This window comes from Anolis sagrei, chromosome 1 (genome assembly GCF_037176765.1).
Source record: "Anolis sagrei isolate rAnoSag1 chromosome 1, rAnoSag1.mat, whole genome shotgun sequence".
Lineage (NCBI taxonomy): Eukaryota > Metazoa > Chordata > Lepidosauria > Squamata > Dactyloidae > Anolis > Anolis sagrei.
This window is the reverse complement of record NC_090021.1, coordinates 318,817,495-318,838,012: the sequence shown is the minus strand read 5'-3', so window position 1 is coordinate 318,838,012 and position 20,518 is coordinate 318,817,495. Positions and strand designations below refer to the sequence as shown.

Here is a 20,518-nt window from a genome sequence, read left to right as displayed (position 1 = left end):
AGAGACACAGATGCCATGGGCTTTCTGCCAGATTTGTTCAGAGTAGTCTAGCACATAAGCAGAAATATTTAAACCTGGCAGGTATAGTACAGATTGAAAATAAAGGGCTATAGTATAAGTTGTCAGATAGGGATTCCCCAATACATTTTTTCTGTCTGAGGTTGAACAGTAAGGGGTGCCCTCTCATTGTGAGCTGTGCTCAGCCAATGAACAGATGGGTTTTAGAGTCCTCATTTACATCACTGCTAAATATTAGCAGCTATCCAGTGCCATAAGAAATATAACTTGCATTTGTGTCATTGTTGAATACATTTTGCCCTTGGTTTGCTGTTTGAGGCAGGGAAAGAATATGAAGTCTGAGAACCCACTGGGGACGTGTTTCTTTCTTTGTCACGCACATGCTTGTACAATTTTTATAACTGTTGCCGGGAGATGCATCATGCTTGTATGTTTTAATTTTCTATGTTTGTTTTTGCTCTATATAACACTTTGGTATTCATCTTCCACTGGCCTTGCCTTATGGGGTAGAATCCAGTTCAGGAGCTCCCATATTTCCAGCAATGATAACTTAAATCTGATCACTGGATGAGTAATAAGCCTGAGTAGAATTTGTTTGGGGATCCTATTCTAACATTGGCTGTCAGAGATTTTTAATACCATCAGCCAAAGGGCTAGAACCTTTCTTTGTTCTGTACCATATGCAGCATCATTTACCATCCATAAAGCTTGTGCTGTAGCAGTAGCAGTGGCCTTCCAGTTCCACATTCTGCCATATAGAAACACACAATCTGAGGCAGCATATACCATTGTTGAACAGCTTTTACCACCATGAAGTTCTTCCTAATGTTTAGGAAGGCAGTAGATCGAATTTGAATCCACTGCTCCATATCCTAGTCTCCAGAGCAACAGAAAATAGCCTTGCTCCCTCCTTAATGTGACATTCTTTCAAATATTTCATCCTGGCTATGTTGTCCCCTTTTAATCTTCTCTTCTCTGCACTAAATATGCCCAACTCTCTAAGCTACTCTTCATAGGACTTGGTTTCTATTTTGGCCACCTTTCTCAGGACACATTCCAGCTTGTCAATATCCTTCTTACAGAGGCTAGGAAGGACACATAATTCTGGAACAGGACACCAGCCAAATTATTTTAGTATCTAAGGGAAGTCCAAAGCCCTGCTCGACATTCCTGGCAGAAAAGCATACTACTAACAGCAAAGCAAATAAGTAGCTGGGTTGCTGTGAGTTTTCCGGGCTGTATGGCCATGTTCCAGAAGCATTCTCTCCTAGGAAAGAATGCTTCTGGAACATGGCCATGCAGCTCGGAAAATTCACCGCATCCCATTGATTCCAGCCATTAATGACTTCGACAACACAAATAAGTAGTTATTTCCTGTACTTTCAGGTTATCCAAAAATCTTCTGGAAGCATCTGCCTCATTGTCAAATGTTACGGCTGCTCCTCCTGTCAATAGAGAGAATAAAAGACAAGAAAAATCTGAAGCCAATTGTCAGAATATGCAGACCCACTAGTGTGACTGAAGTGCAAAAGGCCAGTGTCACGTTGGAGATCATTAAAAGAGGAACAGAAAGTAATCACAATGTCTATATTCAAATCTGTGGGACACACTCACTTGAAATATCACACTTGGCAGAATGTCATCATTCCATTTCAAGAAACATTGAGGAGAGCTGGAAATGATGCAGAAAAGTGTAATCCCATGGCTTGCAATGCGTCAGCAGCTCCTCCGTGAAGAAAGATTACAAGGGCTTTTTAGCTTAGAAAAATTGTTAGTTGGGAGACACAAGGTAGGTGTGCATATTATTTACTGCGTAAAGAAAGTGTATAGAAAGAACACACAGAGAGAATGATAGCTGAAATCATCCAACCAAACCAAATGTTACAAGATTCAGAGTAAACCAAAGTATAAACTGCTTCACTCAGTGTAAGTTAAATTTAGGACTACAGTAAGACACCCATTGCTATGGAATATATATCAGTGGTTTTATTTACCTGCACTTGGGAGAAAATAGTATCTCTAGGAATCTGCTAGATCCTTTTGACAATCCAATGATTTGCAACTTTATAGTATTGGGACTGGAAGTCATTTGGTTGTATCTGTGGTTTCAGGTTAAAAAAAAAAAAAGAGAGAGAGCCCAGTCTTGAAAACAGAATGACACAATGTTTAAATAATGCAGGGTCAAGGTAATAATGTGTTATTTTGCAGGTATGGACCCAGCCTTAATGACTCAAGGAAGGTAAGACCAGCTGAATATGAAATCTTTGCCATGCGTCTCTCCAGCCTCTTCCTGATGCTGTTACTCCACAGTCATCTTTGAAGACATTTATATGAAAACAACCTGTCTCTTTGAAGACATCTTTCTGGTCGTGAACATTGGCTGCATACAAGTCATGCTAAAGTTTTTTTTCAAAAAGGAGAAGGTGAATCATGAAAAGTATTTCTCACCATATAACTTATACAATAGCCTGATGGTGGACAAAGGGAAGAAACATTGGATTAAAACCTTCTTTGATGCAGGGCCTCCATCCACCCTTTTTAAACATAATTCAGATGATTTCATATTCCATATGGCTGCTTTCTATCCAGTTTGGCTAGCAGGCATCAGTCTGATCATGAAAAACATTGTGTAAACTGTAATTCTATATGCACTTATTACCTGAGATAAAATTTGGGAATAAAAGTTTTGCTACAATACTGTCCCTTCCTCCCTGTTTCTCTTTAGACTGTTCTTTTTCCACACCTTTTCTCCTTCCTTTCAAACTCATGACTTTGCCTTGTGATCCCTGATAATAGAAAGATTCAGAATCATGATAGTATCTTCACTCCTAGTTTATGGGAACATACAAGGACTTCAGAGCAGCACAGCCAAACCCGACAAAAGGATGGATGTTCAAGACTGTACCTGTGTCAGCAGCGGTGCTTGTATCTGTGGCAGCAACTGCCAGTGCAAAATGTTCAAGTGCAAATCATGCATGGAAAGCTGCTGTTCCTGGTGTCTGGTGGGATGCTTCAAATGTGTCCAGGGCTTCATCTGCTTCATTGGGGCCCCCTTGGCCAAATGCAGTTGCTGCAAGTGAGCTGCCTCCACCTATTGCAGCTCCCATCTGTACATTGGTCTGCAAGAATGTTGTCTGAAACCTCTGTGGATATGTCTGCCTGTTGTGCTTTCCAACCTTTGGTGGAAATAAGCTCTGTGGAAAGTTAATAAACCTATATGTGTGTGTATATAAGTCATATTTAACTTTAAAAAAATAAGTACTTCTCAGTTGCAGTTATTTGATTCTGGGGCAAAAAGAAAATATAAGCACACCCATGGTCATTTTTTTAACTTTTGTGTGAGTAAGATAGAAAGTTTGGAATTCATTCTGAACTTTAAGAAAGTCACCCAAGGTGTAAAGCCTAAAGCCGAGAGGGCCATTCTATGTCTCCCAGAAGAGTCTGATGTGGGTGGAATATGGACAATAGCAAAATAATTTATTGGAAGAGAGACATTATACTGATATCTCTGTGTCATGGAATATTTTTGACAAGGATCTGGTTAGCTGATGGAAAACACGGATAGGAGTTTTTCTTCCATAGTTACCCTGCTTGTGTGCTCTCTCTCTGCAACAATGTACTTTCACCCAATCCTATCTGGAAATAAAATAAAGACTTGGTATCAAATTCTTGAAGAATTTTATTTTATAGAAAACATATTTTACAACACAACACAACAAGTGTTTTTATATTTAACTTTGTATGCATACTTGTTTTAGAGATACAACTGTTCTTATTTTGAAATCAACACAATATTTTGCTTAACAGGCAAGATGATATGGTATGCTCTTCCATCTTGACATATTTCTCCTTCCTTCCATCTTCATATAAAGCAGTGGTGCTCAACCTGTGGGTCCTTAGATGTTTTGGCCTTCAGCTCCCAGAAATCCTAACAGCTGGTAAACTGGGTGGGATTTCTGGGAGTTGTAGGCCAAAACACCTGGGGATCCACAAATTGAGAACCACTGATATAAAGCAAGACTAGGGACTCTGAGGCCCTCCAGCTCTTCTTGGACCTAACATCTCATAAGTGCTAGCCAACCTGGCCAGTGCTGATGGAAAATGGTATTAGGAGATCATCAATATTTTGTGGTCAATGGATTCCCAAATCATGGTATCAAATCTATATGTTCTGTACAAGGCTCTTTTCAGTCAGCAAAGCTGAAAAAGAAGGTGAACCATTTGTGTAGAAGGAATAATATAGGAACAATATTGTACACTTAAAGCCTACCTATATGTGTTTAACTTTCTGAATAGAGTTCATGCCTGCCTTTGCGCTCAGATGGCAATAAAACCCCATACTTACTGCCTTAGGGTTGCTGTAAGTTGGGAACAATCTGAAGGCACACAAAAATAAGTCTGAAGATAGAAATTTTGTGGTTCATGAAGATGTTGTTGGAACAAAATCCAGCCTTTCTCAACCATGGCTATATTAGCCTGAGGGAGGTGTTATTAATCCCTCATTTTTGCCCTAAGCAAAGATTGCAGAGGAACAAAGAGGAGGATACATCAGAGAAAAAGACTCAGGGCTACATTATGGCAGGCTATCTCAGCCGTTCCTTCAGATACTTCTGGGGCTTTATGCAGGACAAAGAGAGATCTAACAAGAAACACGCAAAGCTATTAATTATACAGTATGCCATGAAATATCAGTCACACATGTTTTTGTTTGTACAAATATCAATAGACATATTTCTTTTGCACATTATGTAGCCAAACACATTACAGTATACAGAAGTTTTGTAGAGGTTAGGTAGGTGCCAAATAAAAGAAGTGAGACTGGAGTAAAAACCAGCATTTGAAAAATGTTTAAGAGCATATGTAGTAAGCTTCAGCCATGGAAAGAAGATACACATCAATGTGTTGGCTGGAGCAGGTGGTCCATAGTAAGGATAAGGTGGCCTCAGGTTTACTGGATGAAATTTGTGTGTGTGTGTTTTTTTTTACTATAAATCTGCACCTAGTACAAAAGGCATACATTTAGCTTTCAGAGTCCAAGACTTGATTTTGAGTACCAGAACAGGGGAGAACTTGCAGTCTCTTCAGACAAATGTCCATTCGGAAAACTGCAAACTCTTTTTTATTTCAGCAGTATTATTTTCAGATTATCAACCTGATTCTGCACTTGATAAAAGCTGGAATTTGCCAAAGGGGAGACAATTATATGAAACCACTATTCCATGTTGTTCCCGTGACTGGGGATAGTGGCTACTTCTCTTCATACTACTGCTGGTGTTGTGCAGCTGCAATGCCTCAGCAGTGCAAGATCATACTTTTGAGCAGGCAGACTAATTCTTCCCTCCCACCGTGATGTTTTTGCTTTTTTTTTTTTTAAACACACTTTGCATTTACACAAATTATAGTGTCAAGAATTACAAAAAATAAGTCCCTTTTTAAAGCAAGGGAAGCAGGCAATCCCGATGTCACTAGCATGCCACCACAGAAGCACCTGAACCTCATTGCACCACATAGGTCCCGGGATTGTGGCACGATCAGGGGATATTGACAGGATTTGCCAATCAATAGCTGGGAACAGCTTCATTGTGAGGAGGCAGTGGACCAGCAACAAATATTTCACATCATGTGACTCCTATTTCTATGCTGGCAGCAAATCACTGATTAGCCAGTCAATCCAGATCTACTTTTCGCCCACTCTTAGATAATGCTAACATGTGAGATTCTCTCAAATTTTAGCAGCAATGCCTGAGTCCACTTTTTTCAAGATACACCGCTACATGTAATGCTTTGCCTGTTCCAACAGAACTGTCCAAACTGTGTCATCATGGCAAGTGAACAGCAGATTTTTTCCTGTGATTTTCCACTGAAAAGGACATCCGAAGAGTTTCCATGACAGTCGTTAGCTGGACAGATGGTGCTGCGCTGGGTCTCCTATGGTATGTGCCACAGTAGAGTTCTTTGGATTTTTTTCGGAAATGTTTTCCCACAATGACGTACACTATTGGGTTAAGACAGCTGTTGCTGAAACTGCAGTAAGTGGCAATCTGTGTTGCCACATCAATGGCTTGTTCATAGTCACAGCCTGAAAATACCTTGATTTGTTGTAACGTCTCCAAGAATGTGGTGATCTGGAAAGGGATCCAGCAGATAATAAATAGAAAAAGGACTGAAAGGATCAGGACGGTGGCTTTTTTCTCAGTCTGAATGGCTTTGATCTTCGGAAAGTCATTTTTTTGCAAAGCTTGGATAATCCGAACCGTACAGTAGGCGATGATGCAGAGGGGCATCAGAAATCCTACGGTGTTAAGCAAAGTGTTTGTAATCATTACCCACTCATCTGTGGATGGGTACACTAGCATGCAGGCTGTGACATTATATTGAGGCACATATTTTATGGTCCTGAATATCAGAGCAGGAGAAGATAGGAACAGTGCAGAGACCCAAATGATGGAGCAGTTCAATTTAGCACACCAAGCTCGACGCATACGCCCCAGAGACATAGTTTTTACTAATGCCAGGTAGCGATCAATGCTCACCATCACCAAGAAGTAAATGCTTGAGTACACGTTCATGTACAGGATGGTATTGATGGCTTTACAAAGAGGGAGCCCAAATGGCCACTCAAAATGATTGGTTATATTGATGGCCCAGAAAGGTAAACCACAGAGTAACAGAAGGTCAGCTGCAGCTAAGTTTGCTAAGTAAATTTCAGCCACTGTGCAACGGCTCTTGTGGAAACACAAAACGCTGAGGACAAACAAGTTCTCAGCTATTCCTACAACTGCAAGAATCCATAGGAACACTGGTTGGATATCTAATAGCCACTGCCATTCTTTTGGCCAGGGGCACAAGGTGCTGTTGCTTGTCTTGTTGAGTAAAATGGATTGATCCGTCCCAGATTTCCAGCTGGATGTAACACTGTAAAGGGTTGTATCATTTTCAGCCATGATTGAAGTCATTTCAGAGCTGGAAAATAATTTTAAAAAGGATGGGATTTAGACCACATTTATAAAAGTTAAATACACAATGTAAATCAAGCATCAGACACCAGTTTGTGAAAAGAAGTATTAACAGGAAGCAAAGAAAAAGACAAACTATACAGCTAGGTGACAGAGTGTTCATTATCTGAAATGCTTGGGACTAGAGGTGTTCCACATTTCAGATTATTTCAGAATATCACTTTACATGCAAAGTATGAAGATCACTTTGTATACACAATAATTTTCATAATCTAGCTCTCCACATCTTTCGCTATTTATTTATTTATTTACCGCATTTGTATATCGCCTTTCTCAGCCCGGAGGCAACTCAAGGCGGTTCACAGTTGCCTTAGCAATTATAAAAATACAGTTAAAAACAATTATAAAACAATTAAAACATTTAAAATGTGATATAAAAACAATACAACCTGTAAAAACAAAATCATCAGCGTCTCCTGACTAAAATCAGTGTCCAATTGTATCGTCAGTTGTTCCATATTTTCATTTTTGCCTAATTACGCTACATTAGTGAAAGCTTGCTCGAAGAGCCAGGTCTTAACCTTTTGTCTAGAATGTCAGAAGGGAGGGGCCAATCTTATCACCCTGGGAAGCATGTTCCACAGCTGAGGGGCCACCACTGAGAAGGCCTTGCCTCTTGTCCACGCCAAGCGCATCTGCGAAGAAGGCGGGATTGAGAGCAGGGCCTCAATCTACACCTAGAAGCTCTAGAATAAACTCTATGTTCCATGACCTGCTCTAATGACTGGATGCAATGGTTCTGGTGAAAATCCAGCCATGCAATATGTGGCCGAGTCCACTTTATTTTGGCCTTCAGACATGGCCCCTTGCTCTGGCAATACAATGTATTGGTGTGATCCAGACTTCCCATGGAAGTTGATCATAGTGCTGTGCTGGAAATCTTAAAGATGTCTTAGAGAAAACACCTCTCTAGGAATTTGTAGTATCCAGTATAATTCTATGCTCAGCTTCTGGCAGAGGTTGACTACAGAAGACCTAGAGAGGAAGGAGTTCTCTCAAGTAAAAAATAATAGTGTTTGTTTATTCTCCATTTTGTGGGGATCCTGCACCCTACCTACAGCGAATGTGGAGGCCAACTGTAGAAGTAGAGAAAAACAGGGACCTTTATAAAGCAGCTAGAAAACTGGAATGGCAAACGTTGACTGCAAATATCTTTGGTAAAATGGGAAAGCTGGATAGTATAAAATTAAAAGTTTTGTGTCCTTTCCTCATAAATAATTCCTATTCTTTTGTTGCCTGTCTTCATCATTTTGAGAATACACATTATTGCTTGGTCATACCAGTTTTCCTCTGTGAGATATTGGAGGGGATGTCAGAGGAGATGGAAATGGCAGCAGCTGCATCAACTGAAGAGCCAGCTGTGTGGCTGCAGTAGAGCAATTTTCCATTTGCTGTTATATAACACACCCACATCTACCAAAAAGAGATCTCAATGTTCACAGTGAATTCACAACATTGTGGGCCTCTTTTCAGATATGTCTTATATCCTTACTCTATGAGCAAAGCAGATACCCTATATCCTTATGTATATGCTTAGAAACATTGCACAAAAAATTAACCCTAAAATCCTTGATCAACTTATCCATGAGTCAATGGAGTATTGCAATGTGACTATTATCAAAAAAGGAACTACTCCTTTCTCTGTGTGGAGCAGCGAAAGACAACAGCTTAGTACTCCGTGGGGAAACACTGTGCCCCTCTATTATCTCTGCCATGGCTCTGCTTCTGGCTTTTTTGAATGACTGGATAGAAAAAATGGAGGATAAGGCATTGGATTTTGGAGACTGAAGAGAAATGTCATGGGGAAAAGCAGTATTCTCTTATGGGGAGCAGTGTCTTTATTTTGCTCCTCCTTAGTGACACCTTTGATGAGGAGGGGAATGTTGCCATGTCTCCACAGACCACCTGGTCAATAATTGATTCCTTGATTTGCAACAGGAGTCTTCTGTTTGTTTGCATTTCATCAGTAAACAATTTATTCAGATACACAAACATTTACAGCAATTTGCAATTCCATGCCTTTGCGAATGAAGACATGAAACAGAAGGATAAACTGATGATACCATTCCACACTCCAGTTGCCACACACAGTGTTGGAGCAACATAGGAAATGTGCCTTATGTTGCCAAGTTGTGGGGATTGCAGGGAAGTAATCACACCATGACACTTCTCAGCAGGTGAGGAAGGAATTTGAGTCAGGGAGAGAGAGAGAGAGAGAGAGAGAGAGAGAGATGCCTTGAAATTTTGAAAAAAAATCTCTCATATCTATGGATTCTGTATCAACGAATTCAACTAACCATGGATCAAATATACTACATTTTTTAATTTCAAAAAACAAACATTTGAATATTTTATCATTTTATATAAAAGATACCCTTTTATCACACCTTTGTATATAATGGGACTTGAGTATTCAGGGATTACTCAAGTCCCATTATAGGGGGCTGGTGATATGGGGCCAATCCCCAGTGGATACCAAGGGGTCCCTAAAATGGTAATTTGTTTTAGACCTATGGAACTATGACCATAGTTTAGTTCTTTTTTTGTCCTTTCTGGAAAGGGAAATGGAACACAAATATACTGTTTCTGAAATGGTCAAGGCTTGCTTTCTGGCTGAAATTCTAAATAAGAGCACTCCATACTGTAACACGTTGAGTCAGATCCTATTGTAAAGTAAAATAGCCTAAGTTGCGTGCTTTATATGTTAGCACAGGAAGAAGTCCTCACTCCCTATTTATGGCAACAAAACAATGGAAAAGGAAATGGATACTTCTGTTATATTTTCGTGGAGTGCAGTTCCACCAAGCAAATTGCGACAAAAGGCCTTCATGCAGAGGGCAAGTGAAGTATCTAATGTGGGACACATCCCAATATCCTGGGAAAGGACATGTTTCTTTGGATGCCTCTGCAGTGGTATGCACACAGCAAGACACCACAGAAACCAATTGTATGGAATATTGCATGAAATATTACCAGCAAGATCAATAGTGGGGACTGTGGGGAAAGTCATCCAAACCAGTTCATGTTATTGTTGCTATATAGCCAGAGTTTTTTCTATGGGATGTGGGAGATAAAAAACATCCCATGGAGGGGTAGCTATGGAGGGCCAAAATGAGAACATTTTCCCTTCCCCTAACAATCACTCTGGAATCCTTTCCAATGTTACCTAAGGGAAATAATGTGCCATGGCAGGGATCCATCAAGAACATTGACTTGTGTCACATTGTATGAAAAGAAATAAACGTAATAGTTGCTTTTACAGTTTTAATCTTTGCTTTTACAGTTTGATTTCTGGAAAATGTCTTAGCACATGAACAATAAAGATTTATAGGATTAGCGAGCTATCCGCAAAAGACATACTGAAAGAACATAACAAATCAACCAAACAGAGCAGTTGAAAATTTTAAAAGGTGTTCAGTTTAATGTTTATAGTACTACTGACAAAACCACTAGATTTTGAAGTTAGACTAGGGTATGATTCCATTAGTTTTACTCTCCTATTTTCTTTGGATGCCAAGTGAGACAATCCACTTTATTAGTACCATTCTATTCCCATTTCATTTTACAGATGAGAACTGGAGCACTATTTGGCCAAGTATCATCAGCAGTGTTTAGCCAAGCAACATCAGCACATAGGAAAAACTCACTAAGGAGGAAGAGGACACAACGTAAGAGACACTGCTGCAGTTTGCTTTTGTTTGACTCTATAGGGAAAGCTGTAGATCCCCCTCCTTATGGAATTACAGTGTCATATTTGCATAATGTGAAGAGGCCTAAGGTGGTTGTCCTGGAAATCTGGGAGAGCAATGCCATTTCTTTTATTCTCTACCAGCAATAAAAATTGCTCCAACACACATGCAGCACACATGCAACACACAAATAGCCAGTATGATGTAGTGATTTGGGCATTGGAGTATGACTCTGCCGACCAGGGATGGAGTCCCTTCTCAGCCACGGATGCCCATTGGGTGATCTTGAACAAGTCACACTCTCTCAGCCACAAAGAAAGGCAAAGGCAAGTCCTTCTGAACTAATCTTGCCAAGAAAACATTGTGTTTGTCTTCGAGTTGCTGTAGGTTGGAAACAACTTGAACGCTGACAACACCATGGCTTGGCAGCCACTCTGGAGAGAAAAGTTTGGATGTTACACAAGGAACTGGCAAAGACCTCCTTATGCAACATCCAAACCAAGACATATGTGCATGTAATCCCATGCTGTCTGGACAATTTTTGTAGTCCAAAAATAATATTTACAATTTATCGGCTTGAGCTCTACATTTTTATAATCACAACTGTGATTTGCATCCACATTTATATTTTCCAGCTTCTTTAATGAGAGGTTTATGTAGGCAATCTGCCAGAAAATTATGTCTAGATTTATCACTTTATGTCAGCCACAGATGCTGATTGTTGTTGTGTTGTGCCTTCAAGTCATTTCTGACTTATGGTGACTCTAAGGCAGTATTTCTCAAACTCTGCTCCTCCAGGTGTTTTGGACTTCAGCTCCCAGAAATCCCACCCAATTTACCAGCTGTTAGGAATTGTGGGAGGTGAAGTCTAAAACATCTGGAGGAACACAGTTTGAGAAACACTGCTCTAAAGTGAACTAACTACAGGGTTTTCTGGGTCTGAGCATTGGTGACACAACCAGTACTGATGCCATCCCTACATACTTAGAAGACACCATTTTATCTATATGTCATTGTCCTGATAATACATTTATTTTTATTAGTAGAAGTAGGCGAAATGGTACTTTTATTAATAATTTCCTAATTGTATTAGTACAAGTAGGGAAAACTGCGGCATGGAGGAGGGGAGGTGTTCCACTAGCCGAGGGGCCCCCATAGAGGTCGTGGTGGGAAGGAGGAGATGCGGGAAAAGGAGACCTCAAATTCGGCCAAATTCGGACCATTTATCCAAAACATTAACAATTCCAACTCGGTCTCCTAAGGTAAATTGGTGTAACCAGGTGAGCGGACCCTCTGGACTGAAGGTGGTGCTGTTGAACGCCAGATCTGTCAACGGAAAAACGACCTGGATCCAGGACCTAATCCTGGACGAGCGGGCAGATCTGGCGTGCATCACGGAGACCTGGTTGGATGAAGCTGGAGGAGTAAATCTGACCCAGCTTTGTCCTCCGGGCTTCTCCGTGCAGCACCAACCGAGATCCGGAGGGCGGGGAGGCGGGGTCGCAGTGGTCTATAGAGATTCCATCCATCTGACCAGGTGCCCCATCCCGCAGACCGCAAATTTTGAAAGCGTCTACCTGAGGGTGGGTGACCGGGACAGAATAGGGATTCTGTTAGTGTACCGTCCACCTCGCTGCACTACAGTCTCCCTACCTGAGCTAGCGGGGGTGGTCTCGAGCCTGGCGTTGAAGTCTCAACAGCTCCTTGTGCTGGGAGACTTCAACATCCATGTCGAGGCGACCCTCACAGGTGCGGCTCAGGACTTCATGTCTGCCATGGCAACCATGGGGCTGTCCCAACAAATATCTGGCCCCACCCACTGTGCTGGACACACATTGGATTTGGTTTTCTGCCAGGGATGGGAACAGGGTGGCGATGTGGAGGAGCTGTCCATCTCTCCGTTGCCATGGACCGACCACTTCCTGATCAGATTTAGGCTCACTGCGCCCCCTAACCTCTGCAAAGGTGGAGGACCTATTAAGATGGTCCGCCCCAGGAGGCTGATGGATCCGAATGGATTCCTGACGGCTCTTGGGGATTTTCCCGCCACCTCGGTAGGTGACCATGTCGAAGCCTTGGTGGCTCTCTGGAATGGGGAGATGGCCAGGGCTATTGACATGATTGCTCCGGAACGTCCCCTCTCAAGTAGCCGAGCTAAACCAGCCCCTTGGTTTACTGAGGAGCTGGCAGTGATGAAGCGAAGGAAGAGGGAACTAGAGAGCGTGTGGCGTTCGGATCCGAGCGAGTCAAACCGAGCACGGTTTGTGTCCTTTCTTAGGGCATATGCCGCGGCAATAAAGGCTGCAAAGAAAACTTTCTTTGCGGCCACTATTGCGTCTGCAAAGAACCGTCCGGCTGAGTTGTTTCGGATTGTCAGAGGTCTTTTAACTCCCACCACTGCAGGTGGGAGCCCTGACAATTCGGTCGCGCGCTGTGAAGCATTTGCTCGGTTCTTTGCAGACAAAGTCGCCTTGATCCGTTCTGGGCTGGACACCGCGTTAGATGCAGACTCCGAGAATGTAACAAGAGCACCTGCTTGTCCTATTTTGATGGATTCTTTTCAGTTTGTGAAACCCGAGGATGTGGACAAGATACTTGGAGGAATGAGGCCCACCACGTCCATCCTAGACCCCTGCCCATCCTGGCTTCTGAGGGAGGCCAGAAGGGGATTGGCTGAGTGGGTAACAGTGGTGGTGAATGCCTCCCTTCGGGAAGGCAAGATTCCAGCGAGCCTAAAACAGGCTATCATAAAGCCACTGTTGAAGAAGCCATCACTGGACCCCACTAAATTAGACAACTTTCGGCCTGTTTCCAATCTCCCCTTCTTGGGCAAAGTCATGGAAAGCGTGGTGGCCTCACAACTCCAGGTATTCTTGAGAGACACGGATTATCTGGATCCGGCACAGTCTGGTTTCAGACCGGGGCATGGTACCGAGACGGTCTTGGTCGCCTTAGTGGATGATCTGCGCCGGGAGCTAGACAGGGGGAGTGTGTCCCTGTTGGTGCTCCTGGACCTCTCAGCGGCCTTCGATACCGTCGACCACGGTATCCTTCTGGGGCGCCTTGCGGAAATGGGTCTTGGGGGCACTGCTCTGCAGTGGCTCCAGTCATTTCTGGAGGGCCGCACCCAGAAGGTGTTATTGGGGGACTCCTGTTCCACACCACAACCTTTGACTTGTGGGGTGCCACAGGGTTCCATACTGTCCCCCATGCTGTTTAATATCTACATGAAGCCGCTGGGTGAGATCATCCGGAGTTTCGGGGTGCGGTGTCATCTGTACGCAGATGATGTCCAACTCTGTCACTCCTTCCCACCTGCTACTAAGGAGGCTGTCGAGGTCCTGAACCGGTGCCTGGCCACTGTAACGGTCTGGATGAGGGCGAACAAACTGAAACTAAATCCAGACAAGACAGAGGTACTCCTGGTCAGTCGCAAGGCCGAACGGGGTATAGGGTTACAGCCTGTGCTGGACGGGGTCGCACTCCCCTTGAAGGCACAGGTTCGCAGCTTGGGTGTGACCCTGGACTCATCGTTGAGCCTGGACCCCCAGGTTTCAGCGGTGACCAGGGGAGCATTTGCACAGCTCAGGCTCGTGCGCCAGCTGCGCCCGTATCTCGGGAAGTCTGACTTGGCCACGGTGGTACACGCTCTTGTCACATCCCGCCTGGACTACTGCAACGCTCTCTACGTGGGGCTGCCCTTGAAGACGGCCCGGAAGCTTCAGCTGGTTCAGCGCGCGGCAGCCATGTTACTAACTGGAGCGGGTGGCAGGGAGCACACAACGCCCTTGTTGTCCCAACTCCACTGGCTGCCGATTTGCTACCGGACCCAATTCAAGGTGCTGGTTTTGGCCTACAAAGCCCTAAACGGTTCCGGCCCAAAATACCTTTCCAACCGCATCTTGGCCTACGAGCCCACGAGGACCTTGAGATCGTCTGGGGAGGCCCTTCTCTCGATCCCGCCTGCCTCACAGGCACGGCTGGTGAGGACGAGGGAGAGGGCCTTCTCGGTGGTGGCCCCCCGGCTGTGGAACACTCTCCCTGCACACATCAGACAGGCGCCTTCCCTCATGTCCTTTCGAAAAAGCCTTAAGACATGGCTGTTCGAGAGGGCATTTAATTAAGTGCTAAACAATACGGTAATGAGAACTGGAATGGAACAAGGAATATGAGACTGGCTATGATTCCACTAAGAGACGAAGCGGATTTTTAGTGTAGTCTGTAATTGTTGTATAGTTTATATGTTGTTGAAACTGGCTTTTTTGTAATTGTCTTTTATGTGTACTGTACACCGCCATGAATCGCCCTTATGGGCTGAGAATGGCGGTTAATAAGTGCATCAAATAAATAAATAAATAAATAAATAAAACTGTGAGATTTGGGGACCTGTAGTTTGAATTACAGGTGTCCACATCCCAAAGACAATGTATTCAGGGGTCATGATTGCTGGGAGATTCTGGAAGGTGTACTCTAAAAATGCAGTTTTCACAAGCTATAACTAATATATAAGATTAATGACACATGTTTTCTCAATCATTAATATCAGTGAAGCATCCACCAACATGCTTTTAAAAATATTTAGCGCTGTTTGAACAGAATGTAAGTCAAGGGCTGTTAAGATTTAACCACTTTTATGGAAACCTGCTTCCTTCCTTCTTTGCTTCCATGAATGCAACCAGATATTTCCTTACGTCTAATATTTGTCTTTTCTATGTTGTCCATTGATGGAATGCTTTTTTCCTTTGTGTGTTTATCTTGTAATTGCCAAATGGAATCCAGTGAAGTGGATTTTTCCCCCAAAACCAAACAGGATGATCAAAAATTATTTTCCTGTCTAATTCTTGCACATTAGTTCAACACCAGCTAAGGTGCAAGGTTAACTTTGCTCAAAACAACATCCTACAAAAGTACCCGAAGTCAAGTGAAGGCTTCCTGTCATAACATCATTTCAGTCCCATGGTGGGTAAGGAATCTCTGAAGCACGGAAAAATGACATCTCCCTGAATCCACCCACCTGCATGTCTCAAATCCTGTGAGATATAAATATTTATCTGAGGATCCAGATAAAAATAATAGTGAACCAAGAGGAGGAACTGTGGCCACCCTCTGGAATATGACTATTTTTACTATCTCTAAGGCTGAATTTTTCAGTGACCATTTAGTACAATTTCAAACCAGTCTTGAAGACAGTGGTTTTTCAGTGCAGAAAGTTACATAGGAAATCTTGGAAGCAGTTTGAGTCCAGGATGGAGATTATAAAAACACAGATCGCTGCTACACATCAAGTGGTTTCTTTTGTGTGCTTTTATGGGAGTTTGCTCTTCTGGCTGCTGTAGTTTGAAGTTAGCTTTGAACTGCATTGAATGGTCAGTGGAGATAGGGTCCAGATGATCATGCCCGAATTTCAAGATATTTAAGGGAAGGTTTCCATTCTTCAACCATTGTAAGTAAGTTTGGTGAGTAAGTGTGCCACAGGGATCCATCCCGGACCTGGTGTGGTTCACCATTTTTATAAATGACTTAGATGAACTATGGGGAAATCTACACTGACCCTTTATCCTGATGTTTACAAAACTCACCTTAACAAAATACTCCAGAGTAAATCTTACAGTCATAAATCTTACCGACCTGAGTCCTCCCAGGGAGATAGAGTGGATTACAAATAAAGATGATGATGATGATGATGACTATAGACAATATATACACACACATTGTACATATTGTCTATAGTATGGTTGGTGGGAAGGAGAGAGAGGGCCTTTTCGGTGGTGGCCCCACAGCTCTGGAACACCCTCCCCAAAGAGGTACGTTTGGCCCACTCATTATTGGCCTTTTGCTCCCAGGTGAAAACCTTTTTATGGAAGCAGGCCTTCCCTAACAACACACAATAGCAGCTATCTTGGCCAGACAAGACTTATGCCGCCAAAGACCTGGAGTTCTGAGTTGTTTAGTTTAATGTTTTAACCTGTTAGGATCACCTTACTGGCCTGAGGCATAGGGATTTTGATGATAATGATATTTGTGACTATTTTTATGCTTATTTATATTTATGTAATTTGTGTTTAATGCAATGTGTTGATTTATTGTTTATATGTCAAGTTGGTGGGAGGATGGTTTTTGTATTATGTAGTTGTCTTTTTCTATTTTGTTAGCCTCTTTGAGTCCCATCCATGGGAGAAAAGCAGGAGAAAAGTAAACAAAATAATAATAATAATAATAATAATAATAATAATAATACGCATACACACATACATGCAAATTATTAAGTGCATCTGAGGCCCCTTCCACACAGCTGTATAAAATCCACAGTAAACAGGATTAAATGGCAGTGTGGGCTCAGATAATCCAGTTCAAAGCAGGTATTGTGGGTTATCTGCCTTGATATTTTGGATATTTTAGCTGTGTAGAAGGGCTCTGAGTGTCTATTTTTATTAGACTTGTGTAATCTAAACTTGGCCTTGCTAGAATAGATCTGATCCCAACCCCTCCCTGGCCTACCACCCTTTTCAGGGAGTGCTGTGGGGAAGTTCCATTTATCAGTACAACATTTCTGAAAGCTGTTGCAGGGAACACAGAGGTCAGTGTACAATTGCGTGCGGATCACAGCTTAGCTCAAACAAATGCCAAAATCTTGCATATTTTGGCACCGATTACTATACACAGCCGTTTTCTTTCCTTGCTGCTTTCTTGCGTTCTTTCCTCTGCCCGCCTGGGAATATGACCACAATGTCATATAAATCAAAGCCTTATAGCTAAGCTAGGCAATAATTCTTTAAATACAAACTGAGTGTCCCTTATCAGGAATTCTGAAATCTGGAATATTCCAAAATCTGAAGATAGTGGCTGAGGTAGTGACCTCTTTGCTTTCTGATGGCTCAGGTGCACAAACATTGTTACCCTAAAACTATTTAAAATATTATATAAAATTAATTTCAAGTATATATGAAACATAAATGCATTTCATGTTTAAACTTGGGTACTATCTCTGAAATACCTCATTATGTACATATATGCAAACACAGATGTTCCAAAATAAAAACAATTCAAAGTCCAAAACATTTCTAGTCTCAAGTATTTCAGGTAAGGGATACTCAACTTGTATATGACTGTATTTGCATATATTTCCCTTTTTAAAACAGAGACTGGAGGGCCATCGGTTGGGGGTGCTTTGGATGTGATTTTCCTGCTTCTTGGCAGGGGGTTGGACTGGATGGCCCATGAGGTCTCTTTCAACTCTATGATTCTATGATTCTATGAAAAGCAGCAGTCACAGGACCCCTTAGTTTAAGTCTGTACCACATAATTCCACATAAGTTTGTACCACATAATTCATAATCCTTAGTTTAAGTCTGTACCACATAATTAAGTCTGTACCACATAAGTCTATACCACACAATTGCATATGCACACTCGCTTTTGGACCAGAACTCCCAGCATTCCCTAGACTAGGCTCTTTAGGAGAGGAGGATGCTCCAAATGCGCAGCTTCTAAGATGCAAGCTTTCTTCTCCTTGGATTTCTTTGAGAGCATCCAATCCCTGCATATTTCCAATTTCCTATTCCTGGACTGCAACTCCCAGCAATCTTCCAGATAGATAGATTAGATAGAGATAAATAGGTAGGTAGATAGATCCATCAGGAGGACTGCTGGGAGCTGTAGTCCAAGAATAGGTAGAGAAGGAAGAACAGGGTGAAAGAAGTATGGAAAGAAAAGGGGGGAAGGATGGGAAGAGGAAGAGAAGGAAGGAAGGAGAGAAAGGAGAGAAAGAGGGAGGGAAGGTTGGCCACAGCAACGTGTGGTGGGTACGGCTAGTTGTCAATAAAAGCATATAATAGATTAAACTTTTTAGTCTTTGAAATGGCACAAGACTTTATATCGAATTGAGCTGGTGGATCTCATATTAATAGGTTTAGGAACCCATTCTGGGTCTTCATTCAGGCTTTAAAGCAGCTCTACAAGATGGGGAACACTATCCGTAAAGAACTTCAGCACCCCGGAGAGCTCCTTTAAGTTAGCCAAAACCTGGAAATAATTTGTTGCCCCACTAACATGGGATCCACCCCCACCCCCCCTCACACACAAGAAGGCCATTTGAGAAAAGACTGTTGTTTTATTCTCTACCCTTCAAGCCTACTTTAGATTATTTCATAAGTTTTAAAACTGCATACAATGCTACAGTCAAAACCATTTTCAGCTCTCTTTTATAATGTTTTAAAAATGAAGTGAGAGAAAACAGTTAAAGTTATCTTCAAGTAATAGCCAGGAAGGCAATGGTAGATAAACTATGGACCTCCAGATGCTGAAAAGCTATTTTTTTTACTGGTGATCAGATAGCCATTACCCATTATCTAAAAGGCTGTCACGTGGTGGGTAGAGTTAGCTGATTTTCTGCTGCTTCAGCTAGTAGGACACAAAGCAAGAACAATCTTCCATTGCAACTCTTTGTTCTGAGGGACTGGAAGTAAAGTAATTTTAACTAAGATTTAGGAAGAATTATTGGTGACAGAGCTGTGGATTTCCCACACTGGCAGGGAGCTGGAGAAATCTTGTTGTTCCTTTCAGTTCTATCATCTCTCCCATCTCTCTCATGAACTGGACTTCAGCAACCCTAGGGTTAATCTATATTGTAGAATTAATGCACTTTATGAATCTTTAGTTGCCATGACTCAGTGCTATCTTGGGGGTGACAGTTTTGGTGAGGAACCAGCACTATTTGACAGAGAAGGATAAAGACCTTGTAAAACTACAAATCCCATGATCCCATAGCATGGAGCTATGGCAAAGTGGAGTCAAGCTGTATTAATTCTACAGTGTAAATGCATCCCTAGGGAACTGTAAGTGTCCCAGTAACCAAGGACTGGGAGAGTTCAAACACACAGTGCTGAACTCTGGAATGTTTGCCATTGCTTTCATCTCAGGCTGAGAGAGCATGAATGGTCCAAAACTAGGCATGTGCATTTAGGCCAAAAGGCATGCTGTTTTTGGGTCCATTTTTGTCTGACTCCACATTTACCAGAAAGTTACCTGAAAGGGGAGAGGTGATGCTGTTTCATTCGGTAGAGATTCGGCTCATTGGCTACAAAGGGAAATTTAAAGGCTCAATCCTCAGTCATCTTAAGGCCTATCCTCATGAAACCTACCTCAGTTGTAGATCCCATTTACAACTGCAGGCTTGCCAAGTTTTAAAAAAATATCAATCTAATGATTTTAAAGAATAATTTGATTTTTTAAACTATAACATTGATTAAAATAAGACATACTGCAAGAGAGGATTCTGGGAATTGTAGTCGCTAGTTGTGTCTATTCTTAAGCATTCAGAGCATGGATACCACCAGGTTTTTATTGGTTGGGAGACACACACACACACATAGAAATGTCAACTCCCATCATGTTTCAATGGCCACCCTATGCTAGTGCCAGTGGGAAAGCAAGTTCCCAAGGCCCTCTCTGGAGTAGGAAGTAACTTTCCAAAAAAATAATGGAGGCGGCTTCTTCTGTCGGGGAGAGAAAGTGACACTGCAGATCCCCCTGCCTCAGGTATTTTGTGTACTTAACTCTTTCTGAAAAGATTGGTGCTCTGAAACGGTTTCACTAGTCCTTTCGTCTCTCTTCCCCTTTGTTTTTGGAAATTAAGTGGAAATGGCCCTCCGAAAACTATAAATCTTTTTGTTAACAGTGATTCAGGCCCAAGTCTACTATTCACTGGGTTTCAATGGCTGAACGTGGATTCAAACCCAGTCTCCTAGAGTCCTGTTCTAACAGTCCACTATAGCACTGTCTCTCTATATTCTAGGT

The 20,518-nt window shown here is 42.3% G+C and overlaps 1 protein-coding gene across 1 annotated transcript in view; it reads right to left on the bottom strand.

Annotated features, from left to right (window-relative positions):
* Positions 1-3,679: 3,679 nt before the first annotated feature.
* The window catches only part of BDKRB2 (bradykinin receptor B2), a 38,632-nt gene continuing 21,793 nt past the window's right edge, over positions 3,680-20,518 (bottom strand). Inside the window, exon 2 of the mRNA XM_060755961.2 lies at positions 3,680-6,981. Coding sequence (XP_060611944.2) covers positions 5,838-6,974 — 1,137 coding nt within the window. The 5' untranslated portion in view covers positions 6,975-6,981 and the 3' untranslated portion in view covers positions 3,680-5,837. The remainder of the gene's footprint in view (positions 6,982-20,518) is intronic.